The 20,965-nt window shown below is 30.8% G+C and overlaps 2 protein-coding genes across 2 annotated transcripts in view; one reads left to right on the top strand and one right to left on the bottom strand.

Moving 5' to 3' along the window:
• The window catches only part of LOC140432429 (myogenesis-regulating glycosidase-like), a 91,177-nt gene extending 71,193 nt beyond the window's left edge, over nucleotides 1-19,984 (bottom strand). Inside the window, exon 1 of the mRNA XM_072520327.1 lies at nucleotides 19,936-19,984. Within this exon, the coding sequence (XP_072376428.1) occupies nucleotides 19,936-19,951 (16 nt within the window). The 5' untranslated portion in view covers nucleotides 19,952-19,984. The remainder of the gene's footprint in view (nucleotides 1-19,935) is intronic.
• LOC140441078 (general odorant-binding protein 69a-like) lies at nucleotides 674-18,439 on the top strand. Its single transcript, XM_072531513.1, has 6 exons — nucleotides 674-823; nucleotides 4,284-4,359; nucleotides 7,682-7,770; nucleotides 13,324-13,426; nucleotides 13,512-13,576; nucleotides 18,286-18,439. The coding sequence occupies exons 1-6, from the start codon at nucleotides 779-781 to the stop codon at nucleotides 18,301-18,303; spliced, it is 396 nt and encodes a 131-aa protein (XP_072387614.1). The 5' UTR covers nucleotides 674-778; the 3' UTR covers nucleotides 18,304-18,439.
• Nucleotides 19,985-20,965: the final 981 nt, after the last annotated feature.

The following is a 20,965-nucleotide window of genomic DNA, read 5'->3' as shown; positions in this document are numbered from 1 at the left end:
TAAGAGCGACACCGATCCAACCAAACAACTTCCAGGAAGTGGGAGAGAGGCTGATCCAGATTTGGAGAGAACTAGACCAAAATGAAATAGGACAATTAATTTTAAGTATGGGCCAACGATGTGAGGCTATTATACGTAGTAGAGGTGGAAACACTGATTATTAAGACTTTTTTCATATTTTAGTTTACTTTTCTTATCATTATTTTTTTAGAATTTTCCGTTTTATTTTTTTTTCTCCTGTACTTCAACATTTTCTGACGATTAGACAAATTGTTATAATTACTAATAAAATGTAGAATAAATCTGGTGAAGTTTTATTTTTTATTCATTGCCTGTTTACAAATAAAATTGATTTACTGAAGTGGTGCGTTAATTTCTTGGAGAAGTGTATTAATAATTTTATTAAATGTATATTAAATGTATATAATAATAACAAATAAGAGTATCAAATTTACCTTAGCAAGTTAAGCATCTCATTGATAAAAAGCTAATAACTAACTGCTAAATTTAATGTGTAATACTTAACAAGGACATTAACTAGTGTGCTAATATTTTATTATAATTTACATAATAACAGTGCATTACTAAGTATGACCATAAACAAAAAATAGAAACATCCTGCCTTAAACGGTATTTATCTAAAAATTACATGTTTACAAATTGTCAATAAAAATTTGTATAAATGTGGGAGGTAATTACTAGTTCTAAAAATAATATTTAAACATTTTTCGTAAATGTTCACTTAATGATTTGTGGGAATTGAGAACAGTCATACACTATGAAAACCTTTATAGTGTTGGGATTTTTATTTTATGGAGCAATGGTGAGTATATTTTTTTGGTTTCATGTTTATCATTCACCACTAAGTCCTTTGTTTTTCTTTTTGCCGATAACCCGACATTTTGCTTTATTGGAAAAACCTTTCCTATTAATAGATATTGTATTTATGTGAGAATAAACCAAAGTTGATTGCAACAAAAATTTAATTTTACTTTTAATTTGTTTTTGACATTTCCAATATGGAACAGCATTTATAAATTAGGAAATTCTGTTATTTGTAGTCGTTTATAAATCATCGCTTTGTGTCAGCCAATTTGACAGTTGGTTTACTTGACCTTGATCTTGTAGGCAAACAGATATGTTTTTGTATTGAAATTCTGAGAGTGATTTTGTATCTTCGGATTGATATCAAATTCTGACTTTTTGTGCTCACGTAATTATTTATAGACGATGTGTCTCTGTCCTTCTATCATCATCATTATCTATATTTTATCTACCCCTGCTCTAAAGAGTTCTATTAAACTGCATTTAAACCAGTTTCTTGAATTCTTCAACTATAACGCTCTTCTTCTTCCTGCACTCCTTTCTCTTCTTATCTTTCTCTGTATTACCAATCTTATCATGTCATATCTCTGTCCCCTTATTATGTGTCAGAGATAACTTTTTTATTTTTATTGTGTTTATTATTTCTTATTCTTTGTCCATTTCTCTCAATACTTTTGTGTTCGTTTTAATTTGTGTCCATACTATTTATTCTAAGCATCCTTGTGTAATACCACATTTGAAATGACCGTAGCGTATTTATGTGTTCTTGTTTCAGTGTCCAACTTTTAAGTCCATATTGTAGTATTGAAAATAAATAACACATCAGAGCTCTTACTCTCAGTTTTAATATAGGGTCTTCATAGCAGAAGATTATTTTCATTTTTACAAACGCATTACTTGCTATTTCAATCATGGCCCATATTTCTTCTGCTTGATCATTATTTTCTGAAATCCAGGTTCCCATAAACTAATTTTTGAAATATAAAATCAAAATGATATTGCTTATTTAATAACTATACTTATCTATACTCATAACTTTCGTCTTAGAATAATCCAAGTTATAAAAAAAGTGGTTTTAAAGCGAAGAATGCAATTTTTCATAATTTGTTTAAAAATTGTTATAAATAAATAGGTTGACATAAAAATTTTCAGTAAACTTTTAAACAATAATATATTGGCATCATAATCTATCGATTGAAACAAGTTTCAGCTTGTGAACATAAAATCGACCATTTTTGATAAAAGCCACCAGCCTATTACCAGATGACGAATATTTAATTGGAAAAAATAATCATTTGTGGGTTTATATACTATAAGTTGCGCATCATTAGCACTTACACCCTTTGATCATCAGTAATTAAATAAGATGACTACACATTATGAGTCTACTTATTACCATAGTTCTATTAATTGTTCTCCTGTTTCGTTTTTTATTCCGAGTCCAAAACCGCCCGTCACTTGCTCAATGTTTTCTTTTACAACTTTGGCATTCCTGTCACTTAGTATAATGTTGATGCATTCTTTCTTTGCGTGCCCTCTATTATTTCCATTCCATTATTCTTTTTATTGGTATCGTCTGCCGAGCAATATATAATATGATGTTCTTCTGTGACGTATTCTCGTAAATCTATTTGCCGCTTTTCCAGCTTGGTATATATGTTTTGGACATTCTATATGCCAATTTTATTTTTTGAGGAATAAATCGTTATAAGCAAGTATTAGCACTCTCCACTTAAGGGGTGTCTGAGACTGAGGGTCATTACTTGGGTTTGTGTTTTTATTATTTTGTATTGGGGAAATTAATTGGAGATGGGAATTAAGATATTTAAAGGATATATAAATATGTGTTGGAAATTTGAGTTGTGATATGATTTCAATCTATTAGGATGTGGTAGCCATGGTTTGCGTGAGCAGTGTCGCATTGAGAGTATGTACCTAATATAATAGATAGAAAATAAACAGACGTGTTAAAGATGTAGTGCTGGTAAAGAATGCTTCAGATATCATGGCCAGAGCACATAACATCTCACTCAATCCTCCAAGAGCTCAACATTCAAATCCTCTCTATTTGTCTCACAGGTGTCTTTCGAACATTTTCCAACATATTGTAAGAAGTAAAGATAATCTTAAAAGACTTATAATTTCGGAAAACATTGGAGGTAGTAGACACAAAGGCTGCTTACCCGCTCTATGAACAGATCAAGTGCACGAAGCCAGTGGTAAGAGATTTTGTAGAGACTCAACGTGAGCAGACCAGGATAGAAGCCGATGAAAATATAGAATTGCTCGTATTGTAGGAAATCACGACACGCATTAATAAAGAAACGACTAGAAAGCGTGTTTATAAATAAAAAAAATCGGGTGTGGCCGGTAGAAGTTATACTTCTATACACGCGTTCGCCGTTAAAAATTTATATAGAAGTCAATCTGCACAATCATTACATATGTAATGCTATAGGTAAGGGAGAGCAGAAACAGAAAAAGAATTAGTTATATAGGTATATGGTGCATCGTTTGCTGTATATAAACATTTGACCTGTAATAGGAGTATAGTAAATGAAGGATTGTATCAATATTTTAATGAAAATATATATTTTGATTTTTATAAATGTATAAAAGGAGTTGAATGCAAAAAAAAAATTTACACATACTCTGCAGTAAAATTCATTGTTTATTTTGTTATTAATATAAAAATTACAATACAATAAATACACTGCAACATAATTCAATATAATAATACAATATAAATTAAAATATGTAATATTCATAAGTATTTAAAACTGCCAATATACATAACTTATTTTACGAAGACAAAAGTAAAAACCAACAACTCGGATTATGTTGTAAATTTTCATTTTAATTTAAAATTGATGTTTTTTGCGTATATTACATATATTTAATAAGATTAACGTGAGGTTTTTAAATATTTCAAAAATAAAAAAGGAAATTCATAATTGGGATTCGAATTCACAACCACCAGCGTATGAACCAAACACGTAAAGGATTTGCCAATTAGACATGACACTAACGGATTTCAAAATTGACAGTTCTCGGTAAAACAGTGATTATTTGGAAATACAAAAGCCTAAAATAATTATTATAAACGTTTAATTTTAAATAATACAAAACATATCACATAAATAATAATATTAATACAATATTATATATAATATTATATATATATATACACAATTATATATATAATATTAAATATATATACAAAAGGAACATTTATTCTCGAGAGAGGAAGAGAGAGAAAATATATCTTCTACCTCTCTCTTACTCATTATCTTACATATGTAATGGTTTCACAGATTCACTCTCATGCAAATTTCCAACGCCGACCGTCCGTATAGAAGTATAACTTCAAAAATAATTTAATATATATGAAATATTTAAATTCTATTCGAAATTCTATATAAGTAAATCTTTTATCCCTTTAACAATATATTTTTTAGGCTCTCACAGAAGAGCAACAACAGCTGATGAATTCTTTACATGCCGAATGTGTATCTCAAACTGGAGTTGGCGAAGGTGAGTTTAAAAAACATTTGTTTGCAATAATAGATCAATGGAAAATAAAATTATTGTGAATAGAAATTTTTTTGGATATTCGATTATAACTAAAACTAGTAAACATAAAAATGTGTTTTTGTATCTTCGTCTGTATTTGTCTTTGTCTGTATTTTTGTACTGAGTGCTTAGAAATAACTAATTTTAGAAAAGCTTTTTTTATTACAATTGGCCAAACGATTAGCAGAACAGTCTTCACTAATAACTCGTGATATTGCTATGATATTTGTTTTACTACCTTATATTTAATCATAGTAGTAAAACTTCTAGAAATAATATCGTGACATCAATTAGTTTGTTACATATATCCAATGTTTAATTATTTTATATTTTATATAAAGATCTTTTAATTGGTGTATATAGCGAAAGAGTTAAGTATAGGTAAATGATTATTTTTCTTTTAATCCTCCTTCTTATTCCTTGAGCTCTTGCCAGGGCGTGGCTACACTCAAAGATTGTTAGCTGGAGTCTCCATTGGCTGCTATCTTGTGCCATATGAACGGCTTCATGTAGTGTTTTTCTCACCAGAGTCTTTATTTGGTCTGCTCATCATGTTGGAGATCTTTGGTCACATTTCCTTCTACTTCCAACAGTTCCGTGATGCCTGTTCTTCTGGCCATATGGCCGAAATAATTTAATTATGCCCGGTTTACGTTTTTTAATAGCCTGTCTTTTATATGAAGTTCTTCCAGAATTGACAGGTTATTTCTGTCAAGGACACGCGTAAAGTACTTTTGTAGACTCATATTTCAAAAGCTTCGATCTTACTTCTATCATTGCTAGTCTATACTTGATTTCCAAGAATCTATTGCCATCGTTGGTTATAAATTATAAATCTGTCTAATACTTTAAAATTCGCTATTTGATGTACGTGCCGTAGGTTATTATTATTTGTTTTTTCTTGGATTATTATTTATACTTATTTCATTATTTTTGTTTATTCGGTATTGCATATCCAGATTAGCTATTCGGTGATCATTTAGACTTTATTTTCTATTAGTATAAGTGTATCATCTATGTTGTCTGCATCGATTTTACGTTACTAATTTTTCTGCCTTCTATAGTGATTCATACATCGCATTACTCTAGTACTTTCCTTATTAAAGCACAAAGTACAGAAGCACAAGAAGTACAGAGCAGTACAGAATCACAAAAAGAGTTTAAAATTTCTACAAAACTTTCTACAACTCACAACATTAGCCTAATGAATCAACAAAAGAGCACGTCAAAAGAAAAATAAAAAACGTGGGTTCAGAGGTAATACCGAATATAGAGAAAGAATAATAAAGCTTCGGGACAAGACGGTATAATTGATGAGCTTTTGATAAAGCAGATAATAAGCAAAACAATAACAAATCCAATACTAACAGACCTATTTAACAGATATCTCCACAGTAGCAAAACTCCTTAAGAGTTAAATTATAGGCTAATTGTGCTAATAAACAACAAAGTACACATGTGACCTAAATAGTTATAGACCTATTGCTTAATCAAGTGTAAAACTGTTTAGTAGAATTATTAACAACTGGTTAACTCATAAAATGGACAATTCTCACCGGTATAACCGCCTAGATTTAGCAAAACATTTAGTACATCAGCGCACCTCTAGACAATGAGAATATGGTTCTGAAGCTATTTTCTTGTGGCATTTTAAATTAATTACTATTTAAATGGGAATAAGCCACAATTAAAGGTTAAAATACGTTTATTGACGTTTCAATTTCCACTTCGGAAATCGTTCTCAAAATACAAACATTAGTAAATTAATTTACTATAATTTAGAGGTACATTAGGTTTATGTCCTTTTGGCAATTCATAATATTTCGGACAAATACCATTATAAATGGTTAGTTTCTTTGCCATTTCTGGGGTGATGCATGAATTACCTTTTAAGTGTTTTATTAGTTTATTACTTCTATCACTATTCACTGGTACATAAGTGTTAGTGTCATTTAAGAGTTCTAATGATTTATTAATATACATGTCTTTCTCCATCACTACAGAAACGTTACCTTTATCTGATCTCATTACTAAGAGGTTAGGATTATTTTTTAGGAATAACTTAATTTGTTTTCAAATTTTAGCAAAAGGTGACTTTAATTTTTTGTTAAATTGCAAGTAATAAGTAATATGATTAGTGACCTTACTTCTAACGATATCATGTGCTGTTTCGGGTACATACGAAATAATGTTTTCAATGTCACCAATCATTTTATAAATGTCAAGGTCTTTTGGTGTTACAGGCAAACTAAATTTAGGACCTTAAGATAAAAATCCCAGAACTGGTTCTGGTATGATGGTATTTGAGATGTTCTTTATCCACTTACTATTAGAATTTGTTAATAAATTATTTCTATTACTTAATAACTTTCTAATGCACACCTGTGTGCATAACAGGTTGCATACCATGAAGACAGGTTTAAAAATTAAAAATTAACCAGTACGGGCCTCTTGGTTTTTGAAAAGAAATACAATATTAAGAACACCTAATTACATTTTAATCTTATTGTTTTTTCTTTTTGTTCTCTATGTATCAGAGTTAAAACACACCATCAAAAGATGTCATAGAATTATAGAATAAACAAAGTTTTACTATCCTTACCAAAATTTTAGAATGTATTTTGTCCATTATTTTATGTTTGTGTTATTAATGTTGAAGATCAAAGCTTATTATAAATAATCTCAACGACTAGTAAGTTGCACTGATGAATTGTGATATTTTGCAAATATTTACATATTCTTTTCATCTATATTACAGCGTCTAGAAACAGGAATATAACAATTCCGAAAGCTAGACAAAAAGTGTCAAAAGAGTGTTTCTTTAACATCCCGGGCAACCTTCTGACTGGCAGCCCTAATAAACTGGTTCTTTATATATAGATACGACTCCAGACGTATAACTATATATGGCAATGAGACAGAACAATTCCAAGAATATATCTGACAAGTCAACTTCTGAAACTTGACAAAGTGAGCAAGAGTGCGGCAATCACTAGAAAAGCAAGACTAAGAAAAAGAAAAAGAAAAAGAAAAAGAAGAAGTAATAATCTTTACAAAAAAATTTATATTTACTTTTCTTATAATCACTTTATTTGTAACGCACATCCATGATAGGTTGAGTAATCTTATATATAATAAGGTACCATATTTCTTCCATACTTCGATACATTAGGAGTCTATTGCATTTGTTATTCACGGTAGTTCTAGTTCTAAAGTACTTAAATTTTTTAAAATAATGATTTAATTTTTAAAGTTCTTAATAGCGACTATGTTTCTGTTACAGATGTCATTGAAAAGGCGAAAAGTGGAGATTTTGTTGAAGATCCCAAACTAAAATGTTACATGAAATGTGTTTTTGATGAAATTGGTGTGGTAAGTGTAAATGTTTTATTTAAATTATCGTTTTAGTAATTACAAATGGCAAATTATAATAAATTTGATTCCATATAAATATAGATCTCAACTATTGGTGGATATTAAAAACATCGATGTTCTACTCAAACGTATCAGGATTATAATAATAATAATGGAAAACTTTAGAGCAAAGACCGTAAAAGGGGAATACTACAGAAAATATTCATATAGCTGTAGGAGTATGGATAAGGAGATAGAATTTTAGAATCAACAATTATAACAAATGATAGAATAAATTAAAAGAACACGACTTTTATTATTTTATTTTTATAGCTTCAGAACTCTTTCTAAGCATCAGATTTCCTTAAAAGATCTCTCTAGAGTTCACTTATCCTTGTTCTTATTCTCAATACCTATAGATCTTCTTTAACATCATCCAGGAAGAGTTTTTTGTCCTACGCGTTATCTCTGGCCACAAATTTTTCAAACATCAATTTATCCATCTTATTCTATTGGTTTTATTAATTCATCTGTAATTTGGTCACCTGTGTAGTTGGTATACTTAAAATTAAATCGTTTCCTACTTAGTTTTCTGTCATTCTTTTGAGAGTTACCGGTAGATTCCTATCGTATTGAGTAAGTATCGCAATCTTTGAGCCATGTATTAAAACTGATCTGATTAAGGTTTTATACACTTTAATTTTGTACTTACTCGATATATTACTAGATTTTAGTTGTCTTGATATCTTGATAGACCAAAATAAAATTGTTTGCAGGAGTAATTCGTTTTTTGATTTCGGTCATATCATTTTTTGTTTCAAGAGGGCTATAGACAGCAAAAATAGAAAGATATACAAATTATGAAATTGCTTCGATAATTTTTACATTTATTAATTAAGTTGTGCATCGGCTTTTGGAGAATTGGTGTTACTGCCCTAGTTTTGGTTTCGGTATATCTATTACAAGTCTCATACTTTCTTAATGTTCCCCTAGCAGTGATAATCCTTCTATAACTACAAATTCGCTACTGTCTATATCTATGTCATCTGCATATGCAACGAGGTGGATGCTCGTATTCAATATTATACCATTGTTGTTAATTCCACAAGTTTTAATTTAATGATTTTTTTCAATTGCCAAATTAAAAATAGTACAAAAGAGTATATTACCTGGTCCAACGCCGTTATTAATTATGATTTTGCGGGATAAGTCTCCATCTGAGCTTTACCAAGCCTGTAAGTTTACCAAGTAATTTGGTATTTCAAATTTTTTGCATTCAATTGTAAAGGACCTTCCGTTTATGCTGGCATTAACCAATTGAAAATCAACAAAGATACAGTATGTCGTAATACCACATTCCTTTGTCATTTCCGGAAGTTATCTCTGTGTTAATATTTGATCTATTGTTGACTTTTCTGGTCGGGAATCGGTTTACTATTTTCCTATTATATTCTCTGCACAGAATCTTGGACGAAAGCATACAATGTAAGACAATCTGTTATAAGCTGCATTTAGTCGGATGATTCTTTTGAAGTTATGACGTATTGCTTTTTATGGACTGAAAATATTATTCCAATTTTTCCTTGTCGCTCTTTCTCTCCAATGGCGCTACAGCCCAAGTCGGGCTATGTACTCCCTTAGCATCTGCTTCCAAGCATTCCTTTCCTTGGCTGCTCTCCTCCAGTTATCCACCATCAATATCTCTTTAGCGTCGCTTCCAACTTCGTCTATCCACCTCTTTCTTGATCTTCCTAATGGCCGACGTCCCACTATAGTGTAACTAAACGTTCGACTAGGTGTTCTGTTATTATCAATATTCCAATGTTCCACTAGTCTGCTAACGTACGTCGACGTACGTAGTTTCCATTTTTCTACTATTGATTTGCATAAATTAAATATATAGATTGCTCCAGATACTTTAAACACTTCTGCTGGTAAGTTGACTATTTTTGGAAATTTATTTTTAAACAGATTATCATTACATTTATCTTGGTTGATTGTTAATAGGGTTTCGTCTTTTATATTGGGTTAATTTGGTTTATATCTAGTTCTTGTAAAGTTTAATTTTCTATAAAATCTTTCATTTCTATATTCAGGTCTTTGATATTTTAGCTGTTCTTTCGAGGTTCGGTATCTTTTTTGACTATACTACTTTCTTCCCTTCGTTTCATTCGGTTTTCTTATTTTGCATATTGGGCGGATGGTGGTTTTAAAGTCTATTATAGGTTATTTTTGTCTCTTTCAAAGAATTAATCTGTCAACTGAAATATATTGTAAATGTCTTTCCCTCTATTTTACAATTCTTTATCAACAGCATGTCCTATACAACTGTCATGTATAGCGTATATTAGTCACGATTGGTCAACAATCACAATTTGTTATACTGGGGAACAGTTTGGTTTAACTATAAACATAAAGAAAACTAAAACCTTTGTTATCAGTAAGAGGGGCAAAGTCATTACAAGGATCCAGAAAAAAAAATGAAGATATTGAGCAAGTGGACATAATGAAATACTTAGGAATCTGGATAACGGAAGATCTGTATCAGAAATCAGAAATTCGCTCAAGAATAGAGCAATCAAGAGCAGCCTTTTTGAAGATGAGGAAATTTCTGAGTAACCAAAGACTCAATCTGCAAATCCGATATCGGATGGTAAAATGTTATATCCACGCTATTCTTATTTATGGTGCCAAAGCCTGGACTATTATTGTTGACTTAATGAGAAAACTGGAAGCTTTTGAGATGTGCCTCTTTAGGAGAAATTTTGAAGATACCATGGATCGTTCATTACCATGAACGAAATGGTGTTGCACAAAATGGGAAGAGACAGAGAACTTTTGACCACCATTAAAAGGCAAAAGACACATACTTAGAAATGATAGTACGAGTTGATTATAAAGGGTAAAATCGAAGGAAAAAGAAGTCCTGGTAGACGACAAATATCCTGGCTGAAAATAATTCGCGAATGGACCGGGTTAAACACACAGACCCTCTTTAGAAAAGCAGAAAAAAGAGACGTATTTTCAATGATTATAGCCAACCTTCATTAGTGGAGACAGCACTAGAAGAAGAAGGTCAACAATATCCTTAGTGCATGTGTTCGGTACAATGTTTTTACTTTTTACTTTCCCAGTTTGATGTTCTTATTTTGTTTTTCACAGGGTTGCTTAAACCTTTAGTGTTTACCGGCTTGGAAGTCTTCTTTTTCTTCTTCATTATGGTATGTAGGATTTAAAGCCTATTTTTTCTTTAATATTAGCCTCCTATTTTGTTTAACTTATCGCACTATCTTCTTCTTGGTCTGCCAATACTTCATCATCCATTTGGTGACTTATCTCGTGCTATTTGTACTATCCTATCTACCATTTTACTAATGGGTTCGTTCCACTCCTGTTTCTGTTTTTTCACCCATCCATGTATGCATCCTATATTACATGCTCTTCTTATATTTTCGTTTCTCTTCTTATCCAACAAACTTTGCCCTAATATTCGTCGACGTATTTTCATCTCTGTTATTTTTAGTAGTCGTCTCGTTTTGGATGTGTCAGGTCTTATCTCCGTCGTGTATGTTAATATAGGTCTAATTGCTACTTTATATATTCTTGTTCATGTGTCTTGTCTTAGATATTTGTTCTTCCAAATTGTATCATTAAGAGATCCCGCCACTTTACTTGCTTTGAAACTTTGTTGTCGTACTTGTTCTTCAACATCTCCGTAACTAGTTATATCTATTTGTAGAAATCTAAACCTTGCTTCCTGCTTTATTATTTATCTATTAATTTCGATTTTACATCGTAGTGGGTATTTAGATGTTGTCATACATTTTTTCTGCTGATATTATCATATTGTATTTCTTGGCTATTATATTGAAGATGTGTGTTAATCTTTGGAGCTCGTCTTCTGTCTCGGCGATTAATGTGCCATCGTCTGAATAACATAATATTTGGATTTCTTTATTCCCCATTCTGTATTCATGACCTTTACGTACTGCTTGTATTATTTCGTCTATTATTATATTAAAGATAAGTGGGCTTTACGAGTCACCCTGTCTAACTCCGCTTTGTATTGGTATACACTGTGTTAGTTTTTCATTTATCTTTGCCTATATTCGATTATTGAAGTAAATGTTTTCGATGGTTTGTTTAATATTGATTGGTATGTTTCTTTTATACAGTAGGTGTAAGATCTTCAACTTGGATGCGGTCGAAAGCCATTGTCAAGTCTATAAAACATGGATATGCTGGTTTATTGTACTCAATGGCCTTTTCTGTGATATGACTTAGTACAAATACGGCGTCTACAGAGGATCTTCTGGATCTAAATCCTTGTTGTTCATCTGATAGAGTTGTTAGTTTATTGATTTTGTTGGTTAGGACTTTTGTGGTAAGCTTAAGTGCAGTGTTTAGTAGATTTATACCTCTATAATTGTTGGGGCCTTCTTTATCTCCCTTCTTGAACATTGGTATCATTATGCTGTTTCTCCATGCGTCTGGTATCTTGCAGTGAAATATTAGTTTTTGTGAGATGAGAGTCGAAGATGAGTGTCGGAATTAGTAGGAAAGGCTAAGTGACACTAAGATGATACAGTGTTTTATATTGCGCACCATTACCCCGTTTAAACCTAAATGAAGAGATAAAGACATGCATCAAAGCATATTAAAAATAACAAGTTTTCTAAAAGATAGCGACATGCCCTGGATAGGAAAATTAAAATCCTTTCCAGGATTTACTTCAACTTATATATAGTTACTAAATAAAAATAGTTACTAAATAAAAAAAACTATCTAGTTCATAAGCATCAACATACATAAAGATAATCTTCAAACTTAAATTCAGAGTTAATAGTAAAAAAGAAAAACAGTGCAAAAAAGAAAAACCAGAATAGAATAAAGGAGATGTTAAAAAAATAAGGAAAGACATATATGATAGGGATGGGCTCTATCGAGGTGAAAGGACTGTTTTGTTTGAATGTGGTCGATAATGCGGTGCTCTGACAAGAAAAACCATTTATTCTCTAGCTTGTCCTGGGACAAAATGGATCAGAAAGAAACACAATACTGTAAAAGTTAGAGATAAAACGGCATATGGAAACTATGAAACTGAATTACGATACAGTCAATACAAAAGATAAAAAAGAACTAAAAAAAATTAAAGTAGATAGAAAATTAATAATGAAGTTCTACAAATAAAAAAAAATCCAGAGATTGAGCTAGAGCAGCATAGTGAGAATAGGTTTTAAATACCTGTATCTACAGAAGGCTAGATAGCAGGGATAAAGCCTATTCAAAAGCAACAAACATAGGTGTAGTGTAGACCCAAAGGATATTTTTAATAGTAGAGAACAGGCAACATAGGCAAAATATTACAACAAAAAATTAAAATGGAAAACATTACTCAATAGATGATGGAAAAATAAAAAAACTGCCTCAGAAAACGAGAACTATGTGTTAATAAAAGAAGAATGAGAAAGAATAAAGACCTATAATAGCTTCAAAACACAAAAAAACTAAACCAAGATAGACATAATATCCCTTAAAGGAGTTTTTTTTTTAATATTAACTTTGTTGTAGATAACTGATGATGGAAAAATTGACGTGGAGGGCGCTCTAGCTATTTTACCCGATGACATGAAAGACATTGCTACCCCGGTAATTACAAAATGTGGTACCCAAGGTAAATTTTTTGTGTCTATTTAAAATTTTCTATATCTTGTTTTGTATTTTTCCTGGTTCATACTAATGCATTTAATCTATTTTAGCTGGTGCAGATGTATGCGAAGCCATATTTAATACATTGAAATGTTATTATGATATGGATAAAAGGGTAAGATCATTTTATCTTCTCAAACATCATATATATATATATATATATATATATATATATATATATATATATATATATCCATGTCTATATATATATATATATATATATATATATATATATATATATATATATATATATATATATATATATATATAGACCTGGAGGCTAATGGCTTCTGTTTTCATTTTTGTTTTTCGTCTTTTCTGCCAGTCCAGGATTTTTGGTTTTCTAACACCGGTTTTAACCTCTTCTAACCACTTCTTTTTTGGTCTTTCTGGTCTGCGCTTTACACCCGCTTTTCCTGTTAATACTTTTTTGCATGTATGTTTGTGGATATTCTGTAAACATGTCCCATCCAACGTGCTCTTTGTGCTTTTACTTTTTGTATGATGTTTGGTTGGTTGTAGAGCTCCATTACTTTATTATTTGTTCTTCTAGTCTATACGACGTCGTTGTCCTTTGTTGTCACCGTTCCAATATCTGTGTAGTTTTCTGGCTTAACACTCAAGTTTTGCTGCCATACATAACCGTAGGTTGCACGATCGTTTTGTAAATTCTGATTTTCGTATTTCTAAATATTAACTTAGATTTGATCATGTTGTTTAGTGCTGCTACAGCTTTACTTCCTTTAGTATTTGCTCAGTATTTTCTTTGGATTTATTTGTAATCGTTACTTCAAGGTATTTAAATTGAACCAATTTTCAATATTCTTATAAGTTCTGATTTTGAGCTTGTAATCAATAAAATATCGTCTGCAAAAGCAATAACTTTTACTAAGTTAATAAGTTTGGTAGGTATTTTTACCAGATTCATCACTTCGCATAGTTTTTCTCTATCGATTGAGCCTTATGCCTGCTTAAAGTCTATAAACGAATGTGCAAACCTAGATTTTGTTCGTAGATATTGTGCAATATTTGTTTATTCGTAAAAATCTGATCAATTGTAGATCTTTCTCTTTTAAACTCTCGCTGATGTTCACCTATTATCTCAGATTCATAGTTTGTCAGTCGGTCTCTTATTCATCTATATCAATCAGCCAATCGCGTCCACTGCTAGACATATGCCTCCCTCAGTTCTTTCCAGTGTTCTCTACACTGTGCCGCTTGTAGCCAGTTTCCCGCTACACGTTTTATATCATCGGTTCATCTAGTCGGTGGTCGTCCTCGGCTTCTTTTATAGTTTCTGGGCCTCCATTCCATAATACGTCTTGTCCACCGTCCATCTTGTATTCTGGCTAAGTGCCTTACCCTGTTTCACTTAAGTGTCGTGGTTCTTTCGATGACGTCTTGTTATCTTGTCTCTTATTAATAAATAATATCTTATTTGCCACATCCAATAAAGCATACCCCTATAATTTTGGCATAGGATTTTTCGTTTATTTCGGCCTCATTATTGCTTTACTTTGGTTTAGTTTGTAATTGTATTTCATTGGTATTTTCCTTGGTAAGTTACCTATTAGCCTGCCTTTTTCACTTCTGCAGCAGCATGCGATTCCGGAATTCGTAGCTTTGTTGACCTTAACTTCTTGGTGAAAGTGGTTTTTAATTATTTTGTTTATTATATAATTTTCCATGTCTTGTAATTTTATTTGAAAATATTCTCGTTTTTCTGCAGGTCAGTTTTACTTGGTGCTTTGCTGCTTTATACCTTTTCCTCGTTTCTGTTGTATTTCGTATATTTATTTGTATTTCAGCTTTTCTTCTGGCTTCTAAATCCCTTTTACATTCTGTATCAAACCAATCTTCACTGTTTGTTTATTTTTCCTAATATTTTTTCTGTCGCTTCTGTTACTATATTCTCTATTTATGTGCATTCTGGCTCAGTATTTTCATTTGGAATTGTGTCTTCTAATCTTTTTGTTATATCACATTTTAACTGGTTTTTAATGTTTTCATCACTAAAATAGACCACCTTCAGTATGTACAACATCATTGGGGGAGTTATCAAAAATTATATACAGACGGTTCAAAAATGGACGGCAAAGTTGGATATGCTATATTCTACCCCCAAAAAAGTATAAAGATAAACAACAGATTACTTGACAAAATGACAACTTTTACAGCTGAACTCGTAGCAGTCAAAGAAGCCTACAAAATATGTATGAATCAAAAAGAACTAAACTATGTTATATTTACAGACTGCCAAAGCATTGTACATAAACTGAAATATAATTTACATAATTTTGAAGAAAATTATATCATCAGTGACATCATAGCACTGAATAGTGAAGCTTTGAAATCTGGCAAAAATATCATATTGTGCTGGATAAAAGCACATATTGGTATAAAAAACAACGAAATAGTAGATGATCTGGCTAAAAAAGCAACCATGAAAGAATCCACTCTGCAAACCTATCAACTTCCTATGGGTGATTTAATATCTGTAATCAGATCTCTTAAACGCACAAAATGGCAGGGACACTACAACAATTCAGACAAAGGCAAATTTTATAAAAGAATCCACCGAAAATTTCCGTCAAGACATGGTTTAAACAAGTTTCCAACAGAGGCTTCATCAAAACTATTTGTAGAATAAGAAGCAATCATTGTATGACTCCAGTATACAAAAGAAAAATAGGACTGAAAAATAATAATAAATGTATATGTGGAGAGCTAGCTGATCTACAACATCTATTGTTAGAATGTCCTTTACATTTTATTGAAATATCAAATTTTTTTACCAAGCTTGTTCAAGTTAATGTTCAATTACCTTCTAATCTAACACATCTTTTAGAGTCAAAGAATCTAGATGTATATAAAATTTTATATGGTCATATTAATTGTTTAAAATTAAAGCTAAATTAAACAATAAAAAAATAATAAAGAATAAAAAAAAATGGAGAACAAAATAAAAAAAAATAAAATAAAAAAAAAAGTTACTAAGAAGATCTAAACCTCCGAGGTGTCGAATTGGGTTTAGATCTTAGCGTAGTAATAAAAAAAAATAAAACAAAATAAAAAAAAAAGTAAAAAAAAGTAAAAAAAATAAAAAAAAAGATACAAAAAATAAAACAGCCAAAATAGAGTAAACTAGTAAGTAAGTTTCTAACATTCCATGTCCTAGCTGTCAATACAATAGTTTTAAATTTAAATACTAACAATATCTTGTGTAAAGAGAGAACTCAAAACAAATTGACTGGCCAGTTGGTTGTCAAAACCAGTGCCAATAAAACAAACACACACACACAATGTTTTCATCCTTCAGATTTTTCACATTAAAACGTTCAGCTGCATTTAGTTTTTGCTTAGATTCCTTTGGAATTTCTTGTTTTATACGTGGTACTATCATAAAATGGTACATGTTGCCGTCTGTCTCTTGGAAACATCTATTATACGTAATGGTATTGGCGTGTTTATTTTCAAATAAAACGTGAGCTATTTGATTGGCAGTAAATATGCAATATTGGCAATATTGGCAATAATTATGCATTATGCAAATATCCCAAGTTAATTGTTATATAAGGAAAAAACAATAAAATTGAATTCTACTTCTTTGATTACTATGTGCAAACTTGTACGTCGGTGATCAAATATCCAATTATTCTCTAAGTTTCTTAGCCAGACATGTTGTTTTCTACCATGTCCTTGTTTTCTCTTAATTTTTTCTTGTAATTTTAGTTTTGGTATCAAGGGTCTCTTTAACACCCGACTTAAATAAGAAAGTTTACGTTATTTAATCGCATTCAGCAATTTTGTCTTTCTACGCAACTTCTTCTTAAAACTTCATCATTTTCAACTTCATGAGGTAAGCACTTCAGGGAATACGGAGCCACATTTCGAAGACCTTCGATCGTATTAAAAGTCTTCCCTTTAAGTGATCAAGTTTTAACTCTCTAGAACATAATAGGTCACACATAACATTCGAGAACAAGTATTTTGTTATTTAATGGTAAATGCCTGCCAAGAAGAACACTCTTAATTTAAAAAAAATGTTATTTTGGCACGGCCTATCCGTCCTTTCACATCTTTTATATTACGGTCTTCCAGAATTGACAGGATGTTTTTATATACTGTTTAGGAGATGTGTAGAATTCTTCTATAGATCCACATTTCGAAGGTTTTGATCTTAGGATGAACAGTCCATGTTTCAGATGCAGATGCGTATATAGCAATGAAAAAAGGAGGGCATTAACTAACCTGAGACTAGTATTCCTTTTTATTATTCAGTCTTTCCGTATTTTAATTAATTTAGCTGTTGCGGTTCGGGCACTGTTAGCTTACGCTTGATTTCTGCGGAGCTATTGCCATTGTTGGTTATCAGAGAGCCCAAGTATACAAATCTGTCTATTACTTCGAAGGTCGCTACTTGGTGTATGTGCTGTAGATTATTATTTGCTCTGTCTACGATCATTATTTATGTTTTTCCGGTGTTGATCTAAAGTCAGAATTATTTACTAATCTGGCTTAGCCGTTAGGTAATGGTAGTCATTTTGACTTCATTTGCTGCTAGTATAACTGTGATTTGCATATTGCAGGTTACTGATTTTCCTGCCATTCCATTCATCTATTACTGTATTCGTTATATATGCAAAAATTCTTTCTGTTTAGTTCCTTTTATCATATAAATTTTTTATTAGGTTTAAAACAATATGACCAAAGATTTAACAATAAAAATGTTCTCTATTTATTAAATTGTTATAGTCGTACTAAAATTACATAATTATTTACGCATTTTATATCACTTTTATATCAGTTTTCTTTATTTTTCAGGCATTCTTTTTACCATAGAAAAATTATTGGATATAAGAAATATAATGTTTTTGAAATGTATTGTTTTAAAAAACATTTTTGTGTTAAGTTGTTTAAAGTGGCATCATTAAAAGTGTATTTGTATTGTTGACTAAAATATATGTTTTTTTATTTAGTTGTTTTTTTTAAATTAAAACAAGAATCAAATAAATTGCTGGACGACGTTAAGAAAAATATGTACATAATCTGTCATCTTATATCTTCCTATGTGGAGTTTGTAAAGTATGGTGTAGTATAATAATAGTATACAACTAATGCCTTCACAATTTCAGTAGTTAAGGTACTGGTTGATCTAACTCTCTTTATTTTCTTATTCACTGGTGTTTGTCATACTTATTTTGCTTTTTTATGTTTTCCATATACTCTGTAGGATCAGTAGGTAAGTTGTTGTGGTTAAACTGTAACCGGTGAGCTAGAGTCAAGTAGACTTCAAGTACTTTAGAAACTCTTTTTTAGAAACTTTTTTCCAATGACCTTAAGTCTTGCTCGCGTTCATGTACCTTCAAATCACTATTCGTAGTGATTGGTATTCAGTGGGTATTCAGCTAGGATACTGCTAACACGTTCGAAATAGAAATCAGAGTCTCAGTGACTCCACCTCACCGGAAGGTAAGTTTTGTAATTGTTATAAAATTAAAGATTTTTGTATAAAACCTGGTATTTTTAGATGGATTTGGTTCCTAGTACATTAAAAAAAGTTAATCCATTAGACAATGATTTTGAAAGTACTGTTTTAAGATGGTATAATGAGAAAAAAATCTGAATTGTCTGATATAGAAGATGAATATGATATCGGAAAAAACAATAAACAATCTTTTTCAAATGATGAAAATATTGATTAAGAGTTGGACCAAGAGAATGAGGATGAAATTATAAAAAATTACTACTATGGAAGAGATCGACAAAAGTAAACGGTAAATGAAGCTGTAAAGAATATGCTAACTCCACAACATAATACAGTCAAAACCTTACCAGGATTAAAAGGTCCTGCTCGTACTCAGCTCCTTTAAACCAAAACAATGTTGTATGTGTATAGAGTATATTAAATTAATAATAAATTAATTATTAAAGATAATAAACACTTTTTAACGCGGTTTGTTTGACAGATGCAACGACATGAAAACTGATGCAATTTATGTCGCGTTCCGATACTAAAACAAAAGAAAGAATATTGCGAGGCCAATCCAATCTCTAGCTCTTACATTTTTTGACTATTTAATTTGATCGGATTCACGATATTATGATTGAATTTAAACTTTGTGCAGCGACAATAAAGCGCAAATTGACTCTTCGACGTTAGGAACACACCTACATTGTTTAGACAACAGTGAGTGCTTGTAATTTAATATAAACTTTATTGAATAGCAATGAAGTTCAAATTGACTCTACATTTAGTTAGAAAATATTTGTATGGGAAAAAGAAAAGGCCTGTTTAAGGGTTTTCCCGAAAATTATTCGAATTTTTCTCGCCGTAAAAACCATCCTTAGACTTCAAGGAATATTTTAAAAAAATAGTTGTTAAGATTGGTCCATGCGTTGTTGAGTTAGGCGCTTACCAACGCACTTTGCGATACATTTTTATATTATAGATATTAAGTTATTTTATCTTACCTTTAAAGAGCTGCATCTGGCAGCGAGCAGAAATCACTGTTTTGCGGATATCAATGTAATACTGTGTTTTATATTATAATAAACTGTATTACGTAAATTATTCAGAACTTGTTTATTTAAATACGTCCTAACAAAGAAGCTCTATTAAACTGACATATGGATTGATAAATCCTACTAAATAAATAAATATGTTTTTATAAATATAATTGTATAATTTTGTGTTTTTAAACAAAAATAAATAAAATAAAATTTGTTTTAATAATGGAAAATTACAAATTTAGTTTATATAATTATTTTATACGGAAATCTGATATTATTTTCTATACCAAACACTTATTTTGATAAAGTGGTGAAGTTACGAGCCTGGTATATTTAAAGAACTTACGAAATGTAGAGCAGACTATATATGTCACTGTTTTATGTTTTATTATATTCAAAACTCTTAGTTTGTAGTGTTTTAAAAAGCTATTGGAGTCTTCAAATAAGGGTGAAACTAAAGAATGTAAAGCATCCTTGCTCCAAAAAAATCTTGGATACAACGCGGCTCCAACAAGACAACACATATACGGAAACGAAATTTCAAATAAACGAAAAATTAAGGAAAGGCAAAGAAGATAATGCAGAAACACTAACTGTTGACCAAAAGTGGAGAAAAATTTAACACGCCCTTAGGTCAGTTGAAAAAGAAACCCTCAAATTATTTGGAAAAGCTTATGGAAGAACGAAGAAAACATAAAGCAAAAGACCTGAATACATACAAAGAAATTTAGAAAAACATGAGAAACAAAATTCGAGAGGCAAAAGAGAGGTGGCTCTCCGACAGATGCAAGGAAATAGAAGATCTGGATAAAAAGTACGATAACTTTAATTTACACAAAAAGTCAAAGAAATTCACAGGTTTTAGAAAACGTACAAGAACGAATACCCTTAAAAATGATAAAGGAGATATTATTAATGATATGAAGGAAAGATTGTGTTACTGGACCAATTATATCAAAAAGCTATTTAATGATGACAGAGAAGAACCATC

Source organism: Diabrotica undecimpunctata, chromosome 1 (assembly GCF_040954645.1).
Source record: "Diabrotica undecimpunctata isolate CICGRU chromosome 1, icDiaUnde3, whole genome shotgun sequence".
Lineage (NCBI taxonomy): Eukaryota > Metazoa > Arthropoda > Insecta > Coleoptera > Chrysomelidae > Diabrotica > Diabrotica undecimpunctata.
Note: the sequence above shows the minus strand (reverse complement) of the source record. Positions and strands in the feature narration are given on the sequence as shown.